The sequence below is a fragment of the Papio anubis genome, chromosome 4 (assembly GCF_008728515.1).
Source record: "Papio anubis isolate 15944 chromosome 4, Panubis1.0, whole genome shotgun sequence".
Lineage (NCBI taxonomy): Eukaryota > Metazoa > Chordata > Mammalia > Primates > Cercopithecidae > Papio > Papio anubis.
The window spans coordinates 55,579,645-55,599,810 of NC_044979.1; the positions used below are offsets into that span (position 1 = coordinate 55,579,645).

Consider the following 20,166-nt stretch of genomic DNA (forward strand, 5'->3'; position numbering starts at 1 on the left):
GGGGGCAGGCTAGGACGATTGCTTGAGCCCAGGAGTTCAAGACCAATCTGGGCAACATAATGAGACCCTATCTCTACAAAAAATAAAAAATTAGCTGGATATGGTGGTGCTGCGTGCCTGTGATCCCAGCTGAGAGGTTGAGGTGGGATGATCACTTGACCCTGGGATGTTGTGGCTGTAGAGAGCTCTGATTATGCCACTGCACTCCAGCCTGGGTAACACAGCGAGAGCCTGTCTCAAACAAACAAACAAAAAAGAAAAATATCAGATTCATGATTCATGTCTGAAATCGAAGAGCTACAAATAAATGGTCATAAGCTTTCTTTACTATTTCCAGGGACTGACCCGCTTTTAAGGCAGTTTTTAGCAGCAAATACATCAGCTGAGTAGAATGGCAATAAAAAAATGACTGCATCTAGGCCAGTCTACTTCTGGCACTACTGAAGAGAGCTTTTAAAAAATTAATACATTTAGCAGCACTCAGAGTTTTAAATTTAATTTTCCCTTTTGCATTTGGGATGAAGAAGATTACCATATTATCGTGATTATTAAGTCAGATTCAGAAAGAAGTATGCATTTTCAAGAAAAAAGCAAAAGTGTAGCAAGTTTATTGAGTAACTTTAGTTCTCTGAAAATAGCTCTTCTTGCTGTTATTTAGGTCAAAATGTGGACTATGATGATATAATACTTTTTTTTCTAACTACTCTTTTGTCTTGCTTTCTTTATACACAAAGGAACTTGACAAAGAACTCCCAGTGCTTAAGCCATATTTTATCACTAACCCTGAAGAAGCTGGAGTGAGGGAAGCTGGCTTAAGAGTCACATGGCTGGGACATGCCACTGTAATGGTGGAAATGGATGAGCTCATATTTCTCACGGATCCCATCTTTAGCTCTCGTGCTTCACCATCGCAGTACATGGGTCCAAAGCGATTTCGTCGTTCCCCGTGCACAATAAGTGAACTCCCTCCAATAGATGCAGTCCTTATCAGTCACAACCACTATGACCATCTGGACTACAATTCTGTCATTGCTTTGAATGAGCGATTTGGTAACGAGTTGAGATGGTTTGTGCCTTTGGGTCTTCTTGACTGGATGCAAAAATGTGGCTGTGAGAATGTGATTGAGTTGGACTGGTGGGAGGAGAATTGTGTCCCCGGACATGATAAGGTCACCTTTGTCTTTACACCTTCCCAGCACTGGTGTAAAAGGACTCTAATGGATGACAACAAGGTGCTGTGGGGCAGCTGGTCTGTCTTGGGGCCTTGGAATAGATTTTTTTTTGCAGGAGATACTGGTTATTGCCCTGCTTTTGAAGAGATAGGAAAAAGATTTGGACCTTTTGACCTTGCAGCTATTCCCATCGGAGCTTATGAACCAAGGTATGTAGACTTCCAAAGAAAACACTCCTGCTATGTGGTAAGTTAACTGAATTTAAAAGTAAAGCAATTATGATTTTTGTGACACTGTAATTTATGATTTTAATGGTGGACTTTGTTATACATGATTGGGGGTCGGTGGGTCAGATTCAGTTAGATTTTATTTTTAAATATTTTAAATTAAATATTTTTTAAATTGGCAAGTAAAAATTGTGTATACGGTGTGCAACATGATGTTTTGATATATGTATGCATTATGGAATGACTAATCAAACTGCTTTACATGTGCATTATCTCACATACTTACGTTTTTGTGGTGAGAATTAAAATATTTTAATTATAGTTGTATCAGTTAAAAAAATTACTCAAAATCAGGGATGATGTTATCATAAAAAAAGGATCAAGGTTTAAAGAATTACTGTACCTAGCCAGAAGTTCACATACCATTCAACTACACTGGTCAGCCAGTAATAAAACCTACTCTTGTTCTTTTACATGGAGAATACTTTCTTTATATAACCACTTTTTGCTCCATAACTTGAGTGCCCCAATCCCCTGTCCTATAGCTCTCCTACGTTTAGCAAAGAGAAAAAGCAGGGAATTGGCCTATAGCATTAGTCCTTGCTGATTGTTTTATTTCAGTCAGCACTGAAGTTAATCTGGTTATGGTGTTGTGCTACTCATCACTCATCCTCCAACCTTGACACACTAATGACCTGTTTCAGAGCAGTGAAAGGTCACACTCTCATTGGACACCAAGGAGACTCATCCACTGTCTTCGTTTCCTTAATATTCTCTGTTTAGGGAAAAGAGAAGTGATTTCAAAGAATTAAATTAGATTTCAGTCAACTCTGGTTTATATGTGCAAATAAAGAGAAAACAAAACACTGATAGTAACAAAGCAATGGATAATTAAAAAAATATTTTATTCTATAGTGCATGGACAGATGCATACAAAAACATTTTGTTTAGGTAATTCCATAAGCAGAAGAACAAGTATTTCTCTAATACATAGATTAATTGAATGAATCTAATCTTTTGTTTTCATCCGATTTTGTTATTTGCTAAATTTTTACATTCACTAAAACCATTTTGTCCCTATTTTTATTTATTAATGCTTATTTGTCCCTTTTTTGTTTTTTGCTAGTTTCCTTATTTGGAGGGGCTAGATATTTTTACCCTTTTTTGGTTCTTGATAATTGTTAAAATGATTACAAATCAATATTGGCGCTTCAATTTTACTTTTCTAATTAGTTATAATTCTAACGAAACCTCTCAAAACCTGTCAACTTGTATATTTTTAGAACTGTTACAAATCAGTTTTATATTTGTAACATAAAATTGGTCTTTACTCGATGTATGTTCCTTTTTTGTTTGTTTGTTTGAAACGGAGTCTTACTCTCTTGCCCAGGTTGGAATGCAGTGGCGTGATCTTGGCTCACTGCAACCTCTGCCCCTGGGTCCAAGTGATTCTTCTGCCTCAGCCTCCCAAGTATCTGGGACTACAGGTGCCTGCCACCATGTCCGGCTAGTTTTTGTGTGTGTGTTTTTAGTAGAGACAGGGTTTCACCATGTTGGCTAGACTGGTTTTGAACTCCTGACCTCAAGTGATCTGCCTGCGTGGGCCTCCCAAAGTGGTAGGATTACAGGTGTGAGCCACCGTACCCAGCCTGATGTATGTTCTTAATAGATTAGAACATCTTTTATTTGTTGTTATGAAAATAAGTTTTCATATGTAGTAATATATAAATTTGTCACATATATTTGTGATGACAGAATGTGTACAACCAAATTTACTCACATAATCCCCTTTCCTGCTTGTGTTGCAGGCAAACAGGAAACAACTAAGATGGGAAAAAGACAAGGAGGCTATTATTTGCCTCAAGAGAGTTAAATTGTGAGAGCCTCTAATGTGTAATCTGTTTCTTTGGTTACTATTAACGGCTTTAGAAATAAGACATCGAATAAAGCTTGAGAGTGCTGTATAAATTTAAGATGTTTACACCAAAAACAACTTTCAATAAGATGCTTGGAATGTTTCATTCTTTCTTTAGGGAATCTCCTGTCACCAGGTATTCTATCCGAGTCAGTTAAGATTTTAAGTTTTTATTTTAATTGTTATATCAGAATAAAAATTTTAAATCTATTTCAGGTGGAAAGGAATGTATCTATCCCTTTGATTTGCACTAGGATTTAAAAAAAATCAAGAGAGAAACAGCAAAAACCATTTTCATCTTTCCCTGAATTCCAAGAGTCAGGAGATATGGCAGAACAGTGCTGCTCTCATTTGCTGTTGAGAACACAGTGGCTTTGTTTTCAGGCTTCTGTAGGACCCAGCAGCTCCTAACAGTAAATATCTGTTGCAGATGGATAAACTTCTCCATGATGCCTTCTGTAAAGTGTGGAAGCTCCTGTGCTGAATTCATGTCTGTTGGTCTTCACTGTAGTGTTAGTTGTCACTGGCAGACTAGGATGTAAATAATGTGAACACAGTGTTGTTTTTCCTCCTTGAAACTGATGGCTTGGAAGGCAAAGGATTTGCTTGTAGACAGTACACTTTCTCCTTTGTATCAGGAATAATACTTCTTTCTTCTGAAAGTATTGGTTTTGTTTACTCTTGGGAGAATTCTATGAAAGTAGATGATGTTCTCTATGCCTTCCTAAGCCTTGTCTTGTTTAATCCTCACATAATGGGGTAAATTTATATTTCATGGACAAAGAAATAGAAGCTCAGAGAATTTGAACAGACTTTCCAAAGGCATTCTAAGAACTGCAGGAGCTGGAAACCCAAGCCTTCTGCCTCCTGAGCCCTTGCTCTTCCCAAGGCATTAGGCAGCCTTTCATTATTTCCTTAATCATTTACCCATTAGTCTGATGTTCTTGCCAAACCGAACACCTCATTGTTCAGTTTTATGGTTAAATAAAATTTCTTGAATGGTAATTGGATATTTTGGCTCCTGGTCTTTAAATTTTATGTACTAGTTTTTGTTTATTTTTGCTTTAGCAAGTTTTTACAAATTTGTATCAGCAGGACATACAAATTCTTTTGTAATTGGAGTTTTGGTTTTTATTTCTTTACCAACTATTCAGTTTCTTTGATTCATATCCAGGACTGTAAAATATCTACTTTTAAAAGTAACAGTGAGTCAGGACTTATTTCCCAGTCTCAATGGATAAAGTAAAAAAACTGGCAGCTGGGCACACTGGCTCACGTCTGTAATCCCAGCACTTTGGGACGTGGAGGTAGGCAGATCACAAGGTCAGGAGATCAAGACCATCCTGGCTAACATGGTGAAACCCCATCTCTACTAAAAATACAAAAAATTAGCTGGGTGTGGTGGCACGTGCGTATAGTCCCACCTACTTGGGAGGCTGAGGCAGGAGAATCACTTGAACCCAGGAGGTGGAGGTTGCAGTGAGCTGGGATCATGGCACTGCACTCTAGCCTGGGCGACAGAGTGAGACTCAGTCTCAGAAAAAAAAAAAAAAGAAAAAACTGGCAAAAACCAGCAGATGGTGACAAAAGTGATCCCTAGCTGCCCTCATTGCTCATTAGCCTAAGACACTCCCACCATCACCATGACAGTTTACAAATGCCATGGCAACAACCTAGAAATAAATTACTGCCCCTTTCCATGGCAATGATCAAGAAGTTACCACCCCATTCCTAGAAAGTTCTAAATAATCTGCCCTTCAATTTGCATTAACCCATTCCCTAATTTACATATAATTAAAAGTGGGCATAAGTGAGTATACAGTTGCCAACCCCTCATATGTTGCCAACTCTGAGTGCACTTACTGCCTATAACTTAGCCCTGCTCCGCAAGGAGCAGTATCATTTAATAAAAATTGCTGGCCAACACCACTGGCTTGCCCTTGAATTCTTTCCTTTGTGAGGCCAAAAACCCTCCTGGGCTAAGCCCCAGTTTTAGGGCTTGCCTCCCCTGCATCATCAGTAAATTGTGTCTTCAGATAGATCCAGTAAAATCAAAGTATACATGAAACAAAAATCTCACTATTCAGAGGGGAGTTTGCTTGAGACTTACTTATTTTATAGCAATTTGTACAAAAAAAACTTTTGCTTGTTTTATTTTTCAGCAGAAAGTGTATTAAAGGGAGATGGTTTTGCTCCTGTGACTTACTCCTGTGCAGAATTTGTTTTGTTTTGTTTTTACAATCTAGCCTTGACCTGACCTTCAGACTTGGTTTCTAGCTCATCCTCCCCAAAATTGCATGCTTTATCCCAGTGAGTGCTTCTTAATTCTCAACATCCATAGTCCTGCACAGAATCTTAAAGTTTGATTAAATGAAACAGATTTTAGAATTTAGTGTATATCTCAAAGGTCAGAATTAAGAAATTGCCTTGTTTCATCAGGTGGTTTATGAAATACCAGCATGTAGACCCAGAAGAAGCTGTAAGGATTCACATTGATGTCCAAACAAAGAAATCTATGGCAATTCACTGGGGAACTTTTGCCTTAGCAAATGAGGTAAGTTTGATTGTGATAAAAATAACTGTGTGTTTGACCAATGATAGGATTCAGGCATCACTGTTCCCTAGTTTTCAGACCCAAGACTCTGGAATCAGATACTGCATACTCATCACAGTCACTGCATGAATTAGGGTGGTAAATCATACTAATTAGTAGAACAATACACACATATAAAGTCAGAAAAAAAAAAAACAAGCTCATTGTGTTTTCTTTTGGCTTATTTCTGAAGTTAGTAAAGCTTGTGTTTCTATAACCAAAAATCTGTATGTGATCTGGAGAATAGAAAAGCAAGCCATCATGTCTCACCCCTCAAGCAGGCTCTCATGCTAGCAGAAGACAGAAGTCATGTATGTGATACAGGTGTTAGAAGGGGAAAGTGCTGTAATGTGGAACAGATGACATGGTCTCAGCATCAGGACGTTTGCTGATGGCAGGGATCAGAGGGAGCTTGATGGAATAAGTGACAGTTGAACTTGGCTCTGAGAGGGCAGGGAGGAAGGCATTTTCAGAGGAGGAAAGGGCAGAGCATAGGCTCGGAGGCAGCTAGTGTGGGGAATACTTGAATCAGTTCAGCAGGAGAGTGGAGGGCAACAGGGAGAAGTAAGGCTAGTGTGGAACTTTCAAGAAATACGCTCAGTAAACATTGACTCGATGTCTGCTATGTGCCAGGCATAGGGATAAATGTGATTTTATTCCTAGATTAAAACACAAGAGCCAATTTTTCCTTAAGGCAGATGGACCCTAGAACTTTGCTACTATTCTGGGTTCTGGGAGCAAGCAGAGGATAGTATAAAGCTTTCTCTCCTTTCCTGGATCCAAGGTCTTCTCTAAACAAAACTTAGAAATGTATGGTTAGGCCAGGTGCGGTGGCTCACACCTGTAATCCCAGCAATTTGGGAGGCTGAGGCAGGTGGATCACTTAAGGTCAGGAGTTCAAGACCAGCCTGGCCAACATGGTGAAACCCTGTCTGTACTAAAAATACAAAAAAATTAGCCAGGTGTGGTGGTGTGTCCCTCTAATCCCAGCTACTCGGGAGGCTGAGGCAGGAGAATTGCTTGAACCCGGGAAGTGGAGGTGAGAGTAAGTCGAGATTGTGCCACTGCACTCCAGCCTGTGCAAAAGAGTGAGATTTGGCTGGGCACCTGTGGCTTACACCTGTAATCCCAGCACTTTGGGAGTCTGAGGCAGGTGGATCACCTGAGGTCAGGAGTTCGAGACCAGCCTGGCCAACATGAGTAAACTCCGTCTACTAAAATTAGCCAGGCATGGTGGCAGGCACCTATAATCCCAGCTACTTGGGAAGCTGAGGCAGGAGAATAACTTGAACCTGGGGGACAGAGGTTGCAGTGAGCCGAGATCACGGCACTTCCCTCCAGCCTGGGTGAAAGAGTGAAACTCTGTCTCGAAAAAAAAAAAACCAAAAAAACCCAAAAAGTGTGGTTAGTACTTGGCTTCTTTACTTTCTGTGGTATCTTCCATCCCAGAGCCTCTCTGCAGGAACCCAGTGTTTTCTTGTGGTTTTAAGTACTCCTCTGTCTCATTTATGGCCCGCTCTCTCCCAAAGATACAGTGTGTTCCAAAATTACCTAGTACACTGCCTGCCCATTCCCCCACTCCCTAATCAAAATTCCTGTGCCATGAGGCAGCAATCCTGAGCCACAATGCAGCAATTCTTAGCCACTGTTGGGAGAAGGAATAGAATAATGACTAACCATGGGGTTGTGGGGAGGATAAATGAGAATATAAATGTGGGTGTGTGGGTGTGTATGTGGAGAAGGGAGAAGTTTGAGACTGGTTTCCAGTGCCATACCACTATATATAGTGACAATTTCTTATTCCATCTATATATGTGTGCGTGTATGCACATATTCCATATGTATATTCCATATATATGTGACTCAGATGAAGTAATGGTATTTTATTAAACCTATGCAAAGAAAGGAATCAAGGTTGACTCCTAGATTTTTAGCTTAAATAGCTGGTTAGACAGTTGTGCTCTTTATTGAGATGGGGAAGATGTGGAGAGGATTAAAAAACCTGTCTTTGAGAATTATTGTATTATTCACCCCTCAAGAATTATTCCTGTTATAAACCTAACCTCCATCTTTATTTCTTTTTTTTTTTTTTTTGAGACTGACTCTTGCTCTGTCGCAAAGGCTGGAGTGTAGTGGTGTGATCTCGGCTCACTGCAAGATCTGCCTCCCGGGTTCATGCCATTCTCCTGTCTCAACCTCCAGAGTAGCTGGGACTACAGGAGCCCGCCACCACTCCCGGCTAATTTTTTGTATTTTTTTTAGTAGAGACGGGGTTTCACCATGTTAGCCAGGATGGTCTCGATCTCCTGACCTCGTGATCTGCCCGCCTTGGCCTCCCAAAGTGCTGGGATTACAGGCGTGAGCCACCGCGCCCGGCCCATCTTTGTTTCTTAATGAGAATGTAATAAAAACTCATTTAGCTTTTAGCAATTTGGAATTTGTTCATGTTTTGATGTTGAATAAACCTCATGAGTTAGTTGAATTATAAAGTAGATATAATCTTCAGAGAGGATCTGTTACCCATTACTTTTTTTTTTTTTGTTATACTTTAAGTTCTAGGGTACTTGTGCAGAACGTACAGGTTTGTTACATAGGTATACACGTGCCATGGTGGTTTGCTGCACCCATCAACCCGTCATCTACATTAGGTATTTCTCCTAATGCTGTCCCTTCCCTAGCCCCTCACCCCCTGACAGGCCCCAGTGTGTGATGTTCCCCTCCTTGTGTCCATGTGTTCTCATTGTTCACCTCCCACTTATGAATGAGAACATGCGGTGTTTGGTTTTCTGTTCCCGTGTTAGTTTGCTGAGAATGATGGTTTCCAGCCTCATCCAGGTCCCTGCAAAGGAATGAACTCATCAGTTTTTATGGCTGCATAGTGTTCCATGGTGTATATGTGCCACATTTTCTTTATCCAGTCTATCATTGATGGGCATTTGGGTTGGTTCCAAGTCTTTGCTATTGTGAACAGTGCCTTAATAAACATACATGTGCATGAGTCTTTATAGTAGAATGATTTATAATCCTTTGGGTATATACCCAGTAATGGGATTCCTGGGTCAAATGGTATTTCTGATTCTAGATCCTTGAGGAATCACCACACTGTCTTCCACAATGGTTGTACTAATTTACACTCCCACCAATAGTGTAAAAGCATTCCTATTTCTCCACATCCACTTCAACATCTGTGGTTTCCTGACTTTTTAATGATCACAATTCTAACTGGAGTGAGATGGTATCTCAATATGGTTTTGATTTGCATTTCTCTAATGACCACTGATGATGAGCCTTTTTTCATATGTTTGTTGGCTGCATAAATGTCTTCTTTTGAGAAGTATCTGTTCATATCCTTTGCCCACTTTTTGATGGGGTTGTTTTTTTCTTGTAAATTTAAGTTCATTGTAGATTTTGGATATTAGCACTTTGTCAGATGGATAGATCGCAAAAATTTTCTCCCATCTGTAGGTTGCCTGTTCATTCTGCTGATAGTTTCTTTTGCTGTGCAGAAGCTCTTTAGTTTAATTAGATCCCATTTGTCTATTTTGGCTTTTGTTGTCATTGCTTTTGGTATTTTAGTCATGAAGTCTTTGCCCATGCCCATGTCCTGAATGGTATTGCCTAGGTTTTCTTCTAGGGTTTTTATGGTTTTAGGTCTTACATTTAAGTCTTTAATCCGTCTTGAGTTAATTTTTGTATAAGGTGTAAGGAAGGGATCCAGTTCCAGCTTTCTGCATATGGCTAGCCAGTTTTTCCAGCACCATTTATTAAATAGGGAATCCTTTCCCCATTTCTTGTATTTGTCAGGTTTGTCAAAGATCAGATGGTTGTATATGTGTGGTGTTATTTCTGAGGCCTCTGTTCTGTTCTATTGGTCTATATATCTATTTTGGTACCAGTACCATGCTGTTTTGGTTACTGTAGCCTTGTAGTATAGTTTGAAGTCAGGTAGCATGATGCCTCCAGCTTTGTTCTTTTTGCTTAGGATTGTCTTGGCTATGTGGGCTCTTTTTTGGTTCCATATGAAATTTAAAGTAGTTTTTTCCGGTTCTGTGAAGAAAGTCAATGGTAGCTTGATGGGGGTAGCGTTGAATCTATAAATTACTTTGGGCAGTATGGCCATTTTCACAATATTGATTCTTCCTATCCATGAGCATGGAATATTTTTCCATTTGTTTGTGTCCTCTCTTATTTCCTTGAGCAGTGGTTTGTAGTTTTTCTCGAAGTCCTTCACATCCCTTGTAAGTTGTATTTCTAGATATTTTATTCTCTTTGTAGCAATTGAGAATGGGAGTTCACTCATGATTTGACTGTCTGTTATTGGTGTATAGGAATGCTTGTGATTTTTGATTCTGTATAGGAATGCTTGTGATATATTGATTTTTGTATCCTGAGACTTTGCTGAAGTTGCTTATCAGCTTAAGGAGATTTTGGGCTGAGGCAATGGGTATTTCTCAATATACAATTGTGTCATCTCCAAACAGAGACAATTTGACTTCCTCTTTTCCTAATTGAATACCCGTTATTTCTTTCTCTTGTGTGATTGCTCTGGCCAGAACTTCCAATACTATGTTTAATAGGAGTGGCGAGTGAGGGCATCCTTGTCTTGTGCCGGTTTTCAAAGGGAATGCTTCCAGTTTTTGCCCATTCAGTATGATGTTGGCTGTGGGTTTGTCATAAACAGCTCTTACTATTTTGAGATATGTTCCATTAATACCTAGTTTATTGAGAGTTTTTAGCTTGAAGGGCTGTTGACTTTTGTCAAAGGTCTTTTCTGCTTCTATTGAGACAATCCTGTGGTTTTTGTCATTGGTTCTGTTTATGTGATGGATTACGTTTATTGATTTGCATATGTTGAACCAGCCTTGCATCCCAGGGATGAAGCTGACTTGATCGTGGTGGATAAGCTTTTTGATGTGCTGCTGGATTCGGTTTGCCATTATTGAGGATTTTCTCATCGATGTTCATCAGGGATATTGGCGTGAAATTTTCTTTTTTTTGTGTGTGTGTGTCTCTGCCAGGTTTTGGTATCTCTGCCAGGTTTTGGTATCAGGATGTGGTATCAGGATGATGCTGGTCTCATAAAATGAGTTAGGGAAGATTCCCTCTTTTTCTATTGTTTGGAATAGTTTTAGAAGGAATGTACCAGTTCCTCTTTGTACCTCTGGTAGATTTTGGCTGTGAATCTGTCTGGTCCTGGATTTTTTTGATTGGTAGGCTATTAATTTCTGCCTCAATTTCAGAACTTGTTATTGGTCCATTCAGGAATTTGACTTCTTCCTAGTTTAGTCTTAGGATAGTGTATGTGTCCAGGAATTTATCTATTTCTTCTAGATTTTCTACTTTATTTGCGTAGAGGTGTTGATAGTATTCTCTGATGGTAGTTTGTATTTCTGTGGGATTGGTGGTGATATCTCCTTTATCATTTTTTATTGCGTCTGTTTGATTCTTCTCTCTTTTCTTCTTTATTAGTCTGGTGAGTGGTCTTATTATGTTGATCTTTTCAAAAAACCAACTTCTGGATTCATTGATTTTTTAAAGGATTTTTCATGTCTCTATCTCCTTCAGTTCTGCTTTGATCTTAGTTATTTCTTGTCTTCTCGCTTTTGAGTTTGTTTGCTCTTGCTTCTCTAGTTTAGTTGTGATTTTAGGGTGTCGATTTTAGATCTTTCCCACTTTCTTTTTTTTTTTTTTTTTTTTTTGAGACGGAGTCTCGCTTTGTCGCCCAGGCTGGAGTGCAGTGGCCGGATCTCAGCTCACTGCAAGCTCCGCCTCCCGGGTTTACGCCATTCTCCTGCCTCAGCCTCCCGAGTAGCTGGGACTACAGGCGCCCGCCACTTCGCCCGGCTAGTTTTTTGTATTTTTAGTAGAGACGGGGTTTCACCGTGTTAGCCAGGATGGTCTCGATCTCCTGACCTCGTGATCCGCCCGTCTCGGCCTCCCAAAGTGCTGGGATTACAGGCTTGAGCCACCGCGCCCGGCCCGATCTTTCCCACTTTCTCTTGTGGGCATTTAATGCTATAAATTTCCCTCTATACACTGCTTTAAATGTGTCCCAGAGATTCTGGTACATTGTGTCTTTGTTCTCATTGGTTTCAAAGAACATCTTTATTTCTGCCTTAATTTCATTATTTACCCATAGTCGTTCAGGAGCAGGTTTTTCAGTTTCCATGCAGTTGTGTGGTTTTGAGTGAATTTCTTAATCTTGAGTTCTAATTTGATTGCACTGTGGTCTGAGAGACTATTATGATTTCCTTTCTTTTGCATTTGTTGAGGAGTGTTTTACTTCCAATTATGTGGTCAATTTTAGAACAAGTGCAATGTGGTTCTGAGAAGAATGTATATTCTGTTGATTTGGGGTGGAGAGTTCTGTAGATATCTGTTAGGTCTGCTTGGTTCAGAGCTGAGTTCAATTCCTGGATATCCTTGTTAATTTTCTGTCTCGTTGATCTATCTAATATTGACAGTGTGGTGTTAAAGTCTTCTACTATTATTGTGTGTGGGAGTCTAAGTCTCTTTGTAGGTCTCTAAGAACTTGCTTTATGAATCTGGGTGCTCCTGTATTGGGTGCATAAAAATTGAGGATAGTTAGCTCTTCCTGATGAATTGATCCCTTTACCATTATGTAATGGCCTTCTTTGTATCTTTTGATCTTTGTTGGTTTAAAGTCTGTTTTATCAGAGACTAGGATTGCAACCCCTGCTTTCCATTTGCTTGGTAAGTATTCCTCCATCCCTTTATTTTGAGCCTATGTGTGTCTTTGCATGTGAGATGGGTCTCCTGAATACAGCACACTGATGGGTCTTGACTCTTTATCCAATTTGCCAATCTTTGTCTTTTAATTGGGGCATTAACCCAATTACATTTAAGGTTAATATTGTTATGTGTGAATTTGATCCTGTCATTATGATGCTAGCTGGTTATTTTGCTTGTTAGTTAATGCAGTTTATTCATAGTGTTGATGGTCTTTGCAATTTGGTATGTTTTTGCAGTGGCTTATACCAGTTGTTTCTGTCCATGTTTAGTGCTTCTTTCAGGAGCTCTTGTAAGGCAGGCCTGGTGGTGACAAAAATCTCTCAGCATTTGCTTGTCTGTAAAGGATTTTATTTCTCCTTCGCTTATGAAGCTTAGTTTGGTTGGATATGAAATTCCGGGTTGAAAATTCTAAGAATGTTGAGCTGGGTGTGGTGGCTCACGCCTGTAATCCCAGCACTTTGGGAGGCTGAGGCGGGGAGATCACGAGGTCAGGAGTTCGAGACCAGCCTGACCAACATGGTGAAACCCGGTCTCTAATAAAAATGCAAAAATTAACCAGGTGTTGTGGCACATGCCTGTGATCCCAGCTACTCAGGAGGCTGAGGTAGGAGAACTGCTTGAACCCAGGAGGTGGAGGTTGCAGTGAGCCGAGATTGTGCCACTGCACTCCAGTCTGGGCAACAGAGCGAGACTCTGTCTCAAAAAAAAAAAAAAAAAAAAGAATGTTGAATATCGGCCCCTCCTCTCTTCTGGGTTTGTAGAGTTTCTGCTCAGAAATCCGGTGTTAGTCTGAGGGGCTTCCCTTTCTTGGTAACCTGACGTTTCTCTCTGGCTCCCCTTCACATTTTTTCCTTCATTTCACCCTTGGTGAATCTGATGGTTATGTCAGATTCTTTGCATATATGCTGTTATAGTAACTGCCTCCTGTAATATAAGCAGATTAAGGATGTCCTTAACTTGGCAATACTCTAAAATTGCATATATAGCAACATCTAATTTATCTAGGGAATGATGAGTGGATTTCCTACATATATTTAAGCCCTAAAACTTAAATTACTAGTTTTGATGGAAACGAATTTCAAGCATTACATAATATGTACATTGCCTTTCAAGTGATCAGGGTCTTTGAATATATTCTATTGTAGTATATCATGAAACTGACCCCTGTAGGAATTTATAAGTTGTGTGTGGCTAGCTGCCTAGACCCTAATGGATCCAGAGTGCTGGGAGTCTTCTGCTTTTCCCACTTACTCATATTGATCTCTGATATACTTTGCTTTATACATAGTTGTTTTGTCCCATGGTATGGCATTTTTATCTCCCTTGTGGACGAAAGAGCTTGGACTATGAGCTCTCAGTCACTCAGAAGCCTTTCAGACCTACCTCCAAGGTTTTCTAGATGGTTGAAACAGTGAAGAATTGATCTATGAAGAAACTCGGAAAGATACTGCTAAATCTAGGCAGATTAAAGACAGAGGGTCTACTGCCAACTCTAACGTATCAGAATTCTCACTAAATCCACACATCGCGCTCCACACTAAAGTTAATGGCTTAACAAGTAAGTTACCAATGTAGGGTGACTGTGTGAGTGTGTCTTGTTGGCCCAGACTTGTAGAGCATGGGAGAAAGAGAATTTAACAAAAGAAGTTATTTTTCAATGGGAAAAAAGTTCATCATTTTGAAATCTCTTAAAATAATTTAGGAAATTATTTTAGGGGAAATTTCTTGACAAGGTATAAAGTTAAATTTTATTGATAATATAATTAGTGATATTTTTCCTTTATATATAAAACAGATTAAAAGTAAATTCCTGTTATCAACTATCCATTAGTAAGGGGTTAGTTCTAGGAATATTGGATAACCAACACATAGTTAAAACTGAATGTGGCCGGGCGCGGTGGCTCAAGCCTGTAATCCTTGCACTTTGGGAGGCCGAGACAGGCGGATCACGAGGTCAGGAGATCGAGACCATCCTGGCTAACCCGGTGAAACCCCGTCTCTACTAAAAAATACAAAAAACTAGCCGGGCGAGGTGGCGGGCGCCTGTAGTCCCAGCTACTAGGGAGGCTGAGGCAGGAGAATGGCATAAACCCGGGAGGCGGAGCTTGCAGTGAGCTGAGATCTGGCCACTGCACTCCAGCCTGGGCGACAGAGCGAGACTCCATCTCAAAAAAAAAAAAAAAAAAAAACACTGAATGTACTCAGTAGTCAGTCGAAAGGTATCCTTGATCTTTTTTTTTTTTCCTTTGAGATGGAGTCTCGCTCTGTTGCCCAGGCTGGAGTACAGTGGTGCAATCTCAGCTCACTGCAAGCTCCGCCTCCCAGGTTCATGCCATTCTCCTGCCTCAGCCTCCCGAGTAGCTGGGACTGCAGGCACCCACCACCACGCCTGGCTAATTTTTGTATTTTTAGTAGAGACAGGGTTTCACCTTGTTAGCCAGGATGGTCTTGATCTCCTGACCTCGTGGTCTGCCCACCTCGGCCTCCCAAAGTGCTGGGAACTACAGGTGTGAGCCACCGTGCCCTGCCGATCTTTAAACATAGCCATAAAACCTGGAACTGAGCAAGGGGGAAAAGGATGACCTGTGTGTGGCCACTAACTGTTACCAAACCTGTGCATTTAAGGGCTCAGGAAACTTGCCTGGTTTTCCTTGTACATCATTGGCTGTCCTTTCTTATTCTGTTGCTAGTTCCTCCTCTCCGCTTGTTCTGAACAGTGCGTGCCGTGCCGTAGGAGTCAGTCTATGGACCTCTTCTCTTCTATAGTTGGTTTCTCCCTTGGGAATCGCATCCAGTCTTATGGCTTCAAATACCACCTATCTGCTGTTCCTCTCTAGCTATTTTTCCTCTATAATCCACATTTATATATCCAACTGTCTCCTTCACATCTCCACTTGGATATCCATTAGGTACCTAGAACTAAAGTCTGAAATTCAACTTCCTCATCTTCCCTCCAGCTTACTTTTCAAACATCTCAGTAAAGGGCGACTCCCATTTGGCAATTACTCAGGGCAAAATCTTGACTCCTCTTTGCCACACACAGGTAAACCTTCAGATTATATTCTCTGGGATCCTCTTTCATTCTGTAGACTGGTTTCTGTATGTGACTAGACTTTTTGAGAATAACAACCCTTCTTCAGCCAAAACAATTTGCTGTAGTATTTGGCTACACACACACATACCCACCCACCCGCTACAATCTCAAGATTTCTATATTTTTCGAAAATGTTGGTAACATGTAATTCTCTAATACCATCATCTTTGGCACTGATTCCGTTTAGATTGGAATTTCATATGGTGAAACCATGATAAGATTTCATGCAATCCAGTGATGTTCAAAGTAAGATGGCACCAAATTTGACATACATGGTGTTGGCGTGATTTCTGTCCAACCAACTACCTTTCTGTTGACTTATTTCATGACTCAAAACTGTAATAGAAAATGTGATAGACCCATTTGCTAAAGCTTCAATTAAAAGGGCCTTATTTTAACTATGCATATGTTATTTTAGTTTGAACTGTTATTTGAATAATCTCCCAAATATGTGTATAATCTTTTCCTGTTTTTCTTCTTTCTACCTTTGGCCAGCATTACTTAGAGCCTCCAGTGAAGCTGAATGAAGCTCTAGAGAGATACGGACTTAATGCTGAAGATTTTTTTGTCTTGAAGCATGGAGAATCAAGATACCTAAATACTGATGATGAAAACTTTTAATAAATGTGAGCACAGGCACTTTTAATGAAAAAGGCATCATCTGAGTTTAAAAACAAATGAAAAGACTTAGAAATTCATAAATATTGTGATTCTTTTACATTTGGAAACAACTTCTGCAAGTTTATGTTTTATGTTTTGTGTAATAACTTGCTTCCTAATATGATCAGCTCATATACACTATGAGAGGGTTCAGGGGTGGGTCATTTAAATAATGAATTGGCTAATGTGAATTTTAAATCTCCTATCATGATATAAGCACTGCAATGGAAATGTTTTTACTAAAGCATTACACTTTTGTGGTAGTAGAATTTCCTGAGATTGTGAAAAACTGATATTGAAGACTCATTTTGTTTTTTCCATTCTTCAGGACCTTCTGCAAGGTGAGTCAAGCCTGTCTACCCACCTAGATTTTTTTCAGAGGCCTACAAATACAAGTATCTTTCTTATATGCACATTATAATAAATGATGAAATTCAGTCCAACATGCTTATTATAAACAGCAATTCTTGCTCTATCAAGATTAGCTTATATGCCAAATATTAAATATGGCTTATTTCAGTAAGCATAAAAACATAGGGGCTATCATTTTTAAAGACTTGATTTTTTTCTGTTGTGGTAAAAATATATAAATACGTATTTGCCATTTTAAACATTTACCATTTTAACCATTTTTAAGTGTACAGTTCTTTCGCATTAATGCACCCATGACCACCATTCACTTAAGTTTTTGAAAGAGGGAACAGTATATTTTTTTTTTCCTAGAGCCTTCAGATGAGAGGAAACAGTGTATTCTGTTGCACATCTACAATTCCCAAAAGACCTCTTACTTTGGGAGGCCAAGGTGGGTGGATCACTTGAACCCAGGAAGTCGACATCAGCCTGGGCAACATGGTGACTTCGTCTCTTGGGGGGGGAAAAAAAAATTAGCCGCGTGAGGTGGTGTGTACCTGTAGTCACAGGTACTTGGGAGGCTGAGGTGGGAGGATCACTTGAGCCCAGGAGGTAGAGGCTGCAGTGAGCTGTGATTATACCACTGCACTCCAGCCTGGGTGACAAAATGAGACCCTGTCTCGAAAGAAAGCCCTCTTCTTAGCTGAGCAGAGAAGGGAAGGCGTGTGGCTATGAGAATATGATTTATGCCATTTTCTTTTTTTAAATCTAGAAGATCTTCTAAGCACAAATATAGCTACAATGAAGTATTTTACAGATAAAATGTTAATAAATGTTAATAGACCATATACTTTGAATTAAATTTTATGTTTTTAAATTTCTCTACACATTTTCTTTTTCCGGGGTCTCTTAGCTCTAAATATATCAATCAGATTTATAATTTTTTTTTTACATGATTCAGATGTCTTATATTTTTATATTAAATGAACCTTAAGCATGATTCTTTTGGTAAGCCAGTATGAACACCAGTGGTTACAAAAAAAAAAAAAAAAGTCAGTTGACATAAGATTTAGTCCTAATAAGGGCTCTGTATTCACTTGATTATTCTGACCCTTCCTAAGGGAGGGAGTTGGATTAGATACTGCTGGAGGCCCATTCTGTATTCCTAATCCAGTCTCAGCACTTTATTCATACAAAATAATCAAAATAGGTTTTCTACACCAAATGCTACCCAGGCAGTGCTCTATAATTTACACATGTGTATGTGTAGTGCCACACGTTAGCCACTAAATCTGAACTTTTACCCTGCTTTCATCATGGATTTTTTGTGTAACCTGAAACAAGTCACCAATGCTCACTGTGCCTGTTTCCTCATTTGCAACAAGAGGATAATTCCGACCTACCTCTGAAAAATGTGTAGAATAAATGAGTTTTTAAAGCACTTTAGAAATATAAGGGAGAAAATCATTTCTTAAGATACCACTGCCTAATATAGATAGGTATATTTGAAAGCTGAATATAGGTTAATGCTTTTGATAATGTATTGTTCCTGTTGCAAATTTAAGCATCATATATTAGGAGACTAAACACTGAAAACAACTTTATTTCACTGATTTTGTGAATTGGAGTAATAGCCTAAATAAGTGTAAATAATCTTTATCAAAATTTAGTGTTTATCTATAAAGATGCGAATCAGTCAAGGGGAAATGTGTATGCAATGTGTGTATATATAATGTATGCGATTTTGGGGTACTAAAGCACAAAAAAAATCCCCCATAAAATAAACCTTCCTGAAAAGACTGATCATAAACTTTTTCACTCCAAGCAGATGTGAATCAAGATGTTAGGTTTATGGTTAGTTTTGAGGTGTGTTGCCCTAATACTAGCCAACTTTGTAGCCATATTCCTTGCTGCTGCACACCGAATTGAAAATCCATCTCTTACCTCTACTCTATGAAGCAAGCCAGGTATGTCTTGCTTAAGTATTTCTTCTCCATGAATGGCCTTAACATTATTTTGTATTCATATGTACTGTTTAACTGAGGGCCTCAAAGCACTTTAAACTGTTGTGTTCTATTTCCACTCATCTGGCCTGCCTCATTTTTCTAGGCCCTTTCATAAGCTGTAATTTTTTATTACCACTCATGTTCTTTCTACACTGACACTATTCATTAAGAATGTCAAGCTTCATCCCTACTTACAGAAATCTCACCTTACTGAGTGGGTTCCACTTTATTTTTCATTTGTTATCTACATTTTGAAGGGCTTATGTGCAAAGTGAAAACAAATTTTGAAAAATAAGACAAATCCATTCTCTTTTTCAATTCAGTCTAATATGCATTGTAGTGTCGTTTAATCAGTCTTATCCTCTAAGTCAACTTTATTTTCCTCTTTGATTAGTGAGTACCCATACCAATATGTAAGATTTTATTGAAGTTTCCTGCGATAACCGAGGAACACTTTGCTATGCCTCACTGCCCAATAGGGTGGGTCATCAATTAGGAGAAATCTCAAATTATAAAAGCCAACATATGCCGTGACCTACATAGGAAAAGATGTATTTGTGCATCTTCTTTCTGGGTAGTTAAAAATTACTCCCTCTTTTCTCTAGCATTTTGACATTTCAGACTCAATGGTCTGATCTCTAGGGAGCGTGATTATTCAAACTAATGAGAGAGGACAAGACAGTTTTAGAATCCACTGCTGCTAAAGCACATTAAAAACAAATCCTGGTTTTCAATGTATGCACATTTTCATATTTAATTAATATGCGTTCATTAAATAGGGAGGTAAATTTGAAAAAACTGTTACAAAGAAATGTGCCTTTTGGGGAATGCATACTTTTGTTCACGTCTAGCCCACTGGGAATCTTCAGTTTTCACCTTATACTGACCCCTTTTTCTAATGTAAAAATATTCCTTCAAAGTTTGATTTCTGTATCAGGATAACCTTGAGAACACACATATTTCTGTTTGAGGATTTGTGACTTCCTATGGAAACAGTCTTGTATCTATGTATTTACAAATGAAATTTAAAGTATTCTTAAAGCTTTTGCCTTAAATACTGCTTGCATACTGATTTACTTAATGCTACGCATGGCAGGGGTTATAAATTTAAATATAAGACCTGGCTGAATCCCAGATGTATCAATAAATTGTTATAGTAGCTTATGGAATAAAAATACTATTAAAGATAACTTTTCATACATTGTATTTTTAGTCAAGTAAAATATAGATGCAAATTAATAAAGTACTGTCAAGGGAAACAGTATGTATAACCTTGTGAGTGATTTTTTTCCTCTTTATTAAAAAAAGATTTTATAATTTGGGCTCATAGTAAAAAATTCAAACAGTAGAACAGTGTGTATGTGGAAGGCATTCCCCACTCCCACTACAAGAGTT

The 20,166-nt window shown here is 39.0% G+C and overlaps 1 protein-coding gene across 8 annotated transcripts in view; it reads left to right on the top strand.

Annotated features, from left to right (window-relative positions):
- The window catches only part of NAPEPLD (N-acyl phosphatidylethanolamine phospholipase D), a 50,458-nt gene extending 30,419 nt beyond the window's left edge, over positions 1-20,039 (top strand). For 4 of the 8 annotated variants that reach the window (XM_009203578.4, XM_009203579.4, XM_009203581.4 and 1 more), the window contains exons 3-7: positions 735-1,381; positions 2,790-2,886; positions 3,208-3,275; positions 5,754-5,868; positions 16,250-20,035. In XM_009203578.4, the coding sequence (XP_009201842.1) occupies positions 735-1,381; positions 2,790-2,886; positions 3,208-3,275; positions 5,754-5,868; positions 16,250-16,375 (1,053 nt within the window). In that variant the 3' untranslated portion in view covers positions 16,376-20,035. Of the gene's footprint in view, positions 1-734; positions 1,382-2,789; positions 2,887-3,207; positions 3,364-5,753; positions 5,869-16,249 lie in introns of those variants that run through there. The other 4 variants (XM_003896419.5, XM_009203584.4, XM_009203586.4 and 1 more) reach the window with 4 other exon arrangements.
- Positions 20,040-20,166: the final 127 nt, after the last annotated feature.